The sequence below is a fragment of the Leuresthes tenuis genome, unplaced genomic scaffold (genome assembly GCF_036924035.1).
Source record: "Leuresthes tenuis unplaced genomic scaffold, fLeuTen1.0.hap1 SCAF_8, whole genome shotgun sequence".
NCBI classification, from domain to species: domain Eukaryota; kingdom Metazoa; phylum Chordata; class Actinopteri; order Atheriniformes; family Atherinopsidae; genus Leuresthes; species Leuresthes tenuis.
This window is the reverse complement of record NW_027325362.1, coordinates 1,255,046-1,260,815: the sequence shown is the minus strand read 5'-3', so window position 1 is coordinate 1,260,815 and position 5,770 is coordinate 1,255,046. Positions and strand designations below refer to the sequence as shown.

The window sequence follows — 5,770 nt, the reverse complement described above, 5'->3', positions numbered from 1 at the left end:
TTCCGCTATACACACGCCGTCGTTATGGTTACCGAGAGACTGTCCCTGGTAAATGAGGTCCTTAAAAAATTAGCTCTCATTTTCTGTATTTATGTGTAACAATTTTTTGTAAACATTTTTCTAAATCAACATGTCTGAGACGTTGGTGAAAAAGTGAAAAAAACGACCACATATTTATGTTTTGAATATATTTCAATCAGGCACAATAATGGTCTCCTAGTCCGTGCAAACGTGTGCCGAAAACCCCGTCGCGGCCTCCGAAAGCCCTCTTCTCATGATCCGCCATTAGGAGTAGACTGGTGGTAAGACGGCGCTCCGTGTTTTTGGTTGATTTTTGTGAAAAATAAGCTCATTTAGGAACATTATTCAGTTCGAGCGGAGTCTCAAGGCTTGTGTGTGCTTTTTCTGTCAGGTGGACTGAACCGCAGGATGCAGATTTTCGTCAAAACCCTCACGGGGAAGACTATTACCCTCGAGGTGGGTTTCTATGATGGAGGGATGCGGCGTTCACTGACCGCTGTTACATTCCAATTCGCTTACTTTACACAATAGTTTGGATAAATAACCGCCACTTTAACAACTTTAACTTAAAGAAACAATCTATTGTGGGAGTGTTTTAACTGTTGCTGGTGGATGTTGGGCCGTAAAACCAAAGCTAAGTGGCTAAGCTAGTCAGAGACCGTAAACACGTGTGGCGGATAGCAGCGGCTTTAACCGCCTCGATTTGAGGATATTTAAGCCTCCCTGACAGTTTTTAATAAATGAACTTTGTGTGTCTGTTTAAATGGGGTCGTTTTAGCCGACATGTGACCGGAGGAACCCGCCGTGGCTCACCTATATTCTTCTGTTTCACAGGTCGAGCCTTCAGACACTATTGAAAATGTCAAGGCTAAGATCCAGGACAAAGAGGGTGAGTTAACAGTTTGATATAAAAAACTGATGGGAGCTCCACCCTGCCGCTAACAGCTCTGTTAGAGGTTAAAACCACTAAAAAAAGGAGGTTTAAGCCTCTCAAGTGTTTGACTTAATGCGTTTTATAGCGAATAAAAGTCTGGTTTTGATTTAAGAGGTAAAGTTTAAAGTGAGACTTTGTTTTTCTAAATAACTTTAGTTTTTAATCTTAATTCTCCCTGAAATGTGTGTGTGATGCTTTTTAATGACTTTTCTCTGGACGCTGTGAGCCGTCAGTTTAATTAAATACAGATTTATTAGTTTAAAATGATGAGTTTATCAAACTGAGGTGGATGTAATGATCTGACCGATTAGAATTACTTTAGGGACTAAAGTAAAGCCTGTTTGTGGTGCTGGTTATTGATCATTTGTACGTTTTAAACCCGTTGATGTTGAAGCTGATCTCTGTTCATGTTATTAAAGACGAGTTTCTCCACCTGAAAACCTTTGGGTCAGAGCAGCAGCTTAACGTGGCGACCTGAGGCCGTGCGTTTGTGCGTATCGGCTGTTTGTGCGTGCTGACTCGGCGCCGGTTTGTTGTGTGCAGGGATCCCTCCTGATCAGCAGAGGTTGATCTTCGCTGGGAAGCAGCTGGAGGACGGACGCACGCTCTCCGACTACAACATCCAGAAGGTGAGCCGAGGGCCTCTGAACGCCGCTTTCTGCACGCCGCTCCGTTAAAAGCAGCTCGTGGTCGGGAGCTTTATCCGCTGAGTGAGTCCGTTTTGTGTTCAGGAGTCGACTCTGCACTTGGTGCTGAGGCTGCGAGGCGGCGCCAAGAAGAGGAAGAAGAAGTCCTACACCACCCCGAAGAAGAACAAGCACAAGAGGAAGAAGGTCAAGCTCGCTGTGCTCAAATACTACAAGGTATGGCCGCCGCGTAGCTCGCGTTTGGACCCGCCCCGGGGCCCTCCTGCAGCTGTTTGAACTCTGTTTCGCCTCCAGGTGGACGAGAACGGTAAGATCAGCCGGCTGCGGCGCGAGTGTCCCGCTGACGAGTGCGGCGCCGGCGTCTTCATGGCGAGCCACTTCGACCGTCACTACTGCGGGAAGTGCTGCCTGACGTACTGCTTCAACAAGCCCGAGGACAAGTAGGCGGGGACTGAAAGCGCTGATAATAAAGGCGAGAAAGTTTAACACGAGTCTGTGTGGTCATTAACACGCCGGGTTAATGAGGCGTTCAGGAGCAGCTGCGGGGTACATTAATGCCTTCATGTCAGGTCGCTTTTCTTCTTTTGATGAGAAATATTTAAAGAATATTAATACATTGAAACTTAGTTTTGGTTTGAGCTCAAAGAGTTCAATTTGAAGTCACATGACTTCTAAATCTCCTGATCAGCCTAATTTATGTCTTTATTTCCATGGAAGCAGCTGCAGAGATTCACTGAAACATGTTGAAACCTGAACATAAACCCAGAATCTGAGGCAGAAACAGAGTTTTTCTCAGTTCTCAGCAGCTTTAAAGTGAATCTCTGGTCTGAGCTCCTTTATTCTCCAACACAGCCTGAACCCTCTGAGACAAGCTTTCTGTCATTTCTTTAAGGAGTCTTCAGGAATAGTTCTCCAGGCTTCTTGAAGGACATCCCAAAGCTCTTCTTTGGATGTGGGCTGCCTTTTGTTCCGTTCTCTGTCAGATGATCCCACACTGCTTCAATAATGTTGAGGTCCGGGCTCTGGGGAGGATTCATCCCTCCATAAGACCTGTTGCCACTGATTTTCAGTCCACTTCTTGTGTCATTTGGCACAGCTCAGCCTTTTCTCCCTGTTTCCCTTCCTTAAGAACGGCTTCTTGACAGCCACCCTTCCATGGAGCCCATTTCTGATGAGGCTTGGGCCAACAGTAGATGGATCAGCTGAAGGTCCAGATGCATCTCTCAGGTCCTGTCAGGTCACAGCTGGATTTTTTCCTCTTTCTTAAGGACATCACTTTCAGATCCTGTTCATCTGCTCGAGATATTCATCTAAGAACTGTTCTGGTTCTGACCATCAAATTCAGCTCATCTGCAGCAATAAAAGCCTGAAAGTTACAAATGAACATTTGTATTCGACACCTGTAGCAGTGTGTGGGTTTGTCCAGCAGGGGGAGCTGTGCTGTCCAGCAGAACAATAAAAAGTTCATTTTAAGGAAAAGTTTCTGCTATTTTGATAATTTTTAAGAGAAATCATCGGATCCATGTTACCTTTATGCTATCTAAGCAGAAAAAAATGTCTTTCCCTTTTTAACGGATGGATTTCAGGTAAATCTGAACAAAAACAACACGTGACGCTAAATAAGTAGAAAAAGAAGCAGAGCAGACGCTGGCGGTTTGTGTACTAAAATAAGGTTATTTACTTAAAAATGGGTACATTGGACAGACTTTATACTGAGTTTTTCATTTCTTGGTAAACTCATAAGGCACCAAACCAGATGCTGTACAAAACAACAAGAGACAGGACAGACTTACATATCAGAGATTACTCGGTTACAGAGAAACACTACGGTTACTGCGTTTAAATAGAACACCAGCGGCATGCACACCGAGCCCACACGTGCACGCCGTCCTGCTGCCGAGGAGACGGCGCACGCCTGGGCTTTAGCGTAGCTTAGCACAAACACTGGAAGCAGAGGGAAACTGTTAGCGTCTGAATCAATAAACCTGATCGGATGAGGAGGTGGACCAGCGTTTACCTGCCTCTGGTCATGTGACCGTGTGGCAGCAGCTGGTTACAGGCAGCTGGTTCGAGCTGTTCGGTGACAGAGGGGGAAAAAGGCGTTTCTGAGTCGTGAAATCAAACGTGTTTCTTTACGCTTCGTGTTGATGACTCATCCTGCACTTCAGATACATCCGATCATTTTAAACATCAGGCGAGCTGATCAACAATGTTTGGTTGAGTCTGATCAGGCCACAGAGAGCTGACCAATGAGAGCAGGCCGAGCTGTTGACCTTCCAAATGAGGAAATGTGTAAATCTTAAAGGGGAACTCCGGTATTTTTCAACTTGAACCTTATTTCTGGCATGAAATACGTTCATGGAGGGATTTCTACACAGGCACTCTACTGGGCCCACTTCATCCACACGCCCCCCTGCAGCACAGTTTATTCACTCCGGTAAGAACGTCCATCTTACTCAAATTCGTCGTCCACGTTGTCAAAATCTGATAAATATCCTGCCATGTTGCACAAAACTATCAGCAGCAAACTCTGTGTGAAGTTAGCCGACTGTCACAGAGCACGGAGTGAATAAACTGTGCTGCAGGGGGGCGTGTGGATGAAGTGGTCCCAGTAGAGAAATCCCTCCGTTAGCTCTCCTATAGCCGCAAGTAGCCACATAACAGCAGCTATGAGCTAACAGAGCTATGAGCTAACAGCAGCTATGAGCTAACAGAGCTATGAGCTAACAGCAGCTATGAGCTAACAGCAGCTATGAGCTAACAGAGCTATGAGCTAACAGCAGCTATGAGCTAACAGAGCTATAGCACACGTTCATTTATAACCAATGATCATTATTTATCATGTCACAAAATGGCGTCCTCTCTGCTTCTAAGACTTAAACTGTTCAATAATATCGTGTTGGCTGAGGCCTTAACGGCGTCTCCGTGTTCTGATCCGGGACGTTTACTGTGTTTCTTTTTCTGGCTCCACCCACTGAATTGTTGGCCCGCCTCCTACCGGACAGACAGAGACGGACAGGAAGTGGACAGACAGACAAACAGGACGGCAGACGTCTCCATGGCGACCCCTCCATCTCCTTTGGGAGGAGGTGGCTGGATGTCGACACCACTGCAGCAAAGTGTTCTGGGTCTTAAATCCTCTCATGAGCATCTAATGAGAACATTTATTTACAGGCTCACATATAATAATAAAAGTACCTCATTCTGTGTATAATTACTCTACTTTAAGAGCCGAGATATATTTTAGTATGGCAGGAGAACTCAGTCCTGAAGAGGAAAAACAACAAAAAAAACTGGCATTTTGAGCGTTTTCAAACAGGCAGAAGTGGAGGAAGGCTGCTCGAATGGGTCCTTGGAAAAACCAGAGCATCCAGAGCCCCGCCCACCTCCTCTCCCCCCATTCAATGACTTTAATCGTCTTGTTTGGCTTTCACAGAAAGCGTCGAGCCCGGCTGTGTCGCTCCGAAGAGGAGGTGGAGGAAGAGGGGGTGGAGCACAGTTCAGCCCTGAGATGGGTCCTTTACTTTTCACCCTCCTCTTCCTCCTCCAGACGAAGGAGGCAGTCGGTCCGGTTTGATCCGGAGGGGAAGAGCTGAAAGGGGAGGGCGGTCAGATCTTGATGTCCTGGGACTCCACCATCTTGGCGAGCGTCTTCTTGACTCTGAGGATGGTGAGGCGGGAGGCGGGGTTATGAGCCCAGCACTCTGACATCAGCTTCAGCATGGCTCGAAGGCACTGCGGAGACACAGCGACAAACCTTAGAAACGTTCACCGGACAGGAAGTGCTTAAGCCGTTTGGATTTCTGATCAGTTTTTTTCTGTCATTTTTCAGAGGAAATTCCAACGATTTGAAGCAAAACATTTGATTAATTTTCTCTAAATTTCACCCAGACAGCTTCCATAAAAATACTTCCTGTTAGCTGCATAGCTAAAGGTCAAACATTTCCTGTTAGCTGCACGAGCTAAAGGCCAAACGCTTCCTGTTAGCTGCATTAGCTAAAGGCCAAACATTTCCTGTTAGCTGCATTAGCTAAAGGTCAAACATTTCCTGTTAGCTGCACGAGCTAAAGGCCAAACGCTTCCTGTTAGCTGCATTAGCTAAAGGCCAAACATTTCCTGTTAGCTGCACGAGCTAAAGGCCAAACACTTCCTGTTAGCTGCATTAGCT

General features: G+C 46.1%; 2 protein-coding genes across 2 annotated transcripts in view; one reads left to right on the top strand and one right to left on the bottom strand.

Moving 5' to 3' along the window:
- Positions 1 to 251: 251 nt before the first annotated feature.
- On the top strand, positions 252 to 2,086 carry rps27a (ribosomal protein S27a). Its single transcript, XM_072390431.1, has 6 exons — positions 252 to 302; positions 413 to 477; positions 856 to 910; positions 1,499 to 1,584; positions 1,687 to 1,818; positions 1,897 to 2,086. Exons 2-6 carry the CDS (start codon positions 430 to 432, stop codon positions 2,044 to 2,046), a joined length of 471 nt encoding a protein of 156 aa, XP_072246532.1. The 5' UTR covers positions 252 to 302; positions 413 to 429; the 3' UTR covers positions 2,047 to 2,086.
- Positions 2,087 to 3,256: 1,170 nt separating this feature from the next.
- bmpr1aa (bone morphogenetic protein receptor, type IAa) overlaps positions 3,257 to 5,770 on the bottom strand; it is a 64,467-nt gene continuing 61,953 nt past the window's right edge. The window contains exon 13 of the mRNA XM_072390430.1: positions 3,257 to 5,337. Within this exon, the coding sequence (XP_072246531.1) occupies positions 5,212 to 5,337 (126 nt within the window). The 3' untranslated portion in view covers positions 3,257 to 5,211. The remainder of the gene's footprint in view (positions 5,338 to 5,770) is intronic.

Bases quoted from the DNA above. Each gene is read 5' to 3' on its own strand.
- rps27a (XM_072390431.1), top strand. From the start codon at position 430: ATGCAGATTTTCGTCAAAACCCTCACGGGGAAGACTATTACCCTCGAG. The intron at 1,585-1,686 runs GTGAGCCGAGGG...TTTTGTGTTCAG, and splicing joins CCGACTACAACATCCAGAAG to GAGTCGACTCTGCACTTGGT. The intron at 1,819-1,896 runs GTATGGCCGCCG...TTTCGCCTCCAG, and splicing joins CTGTGCTCAAATACTACAAG to GTGGACGAGAACGGTAAGAT.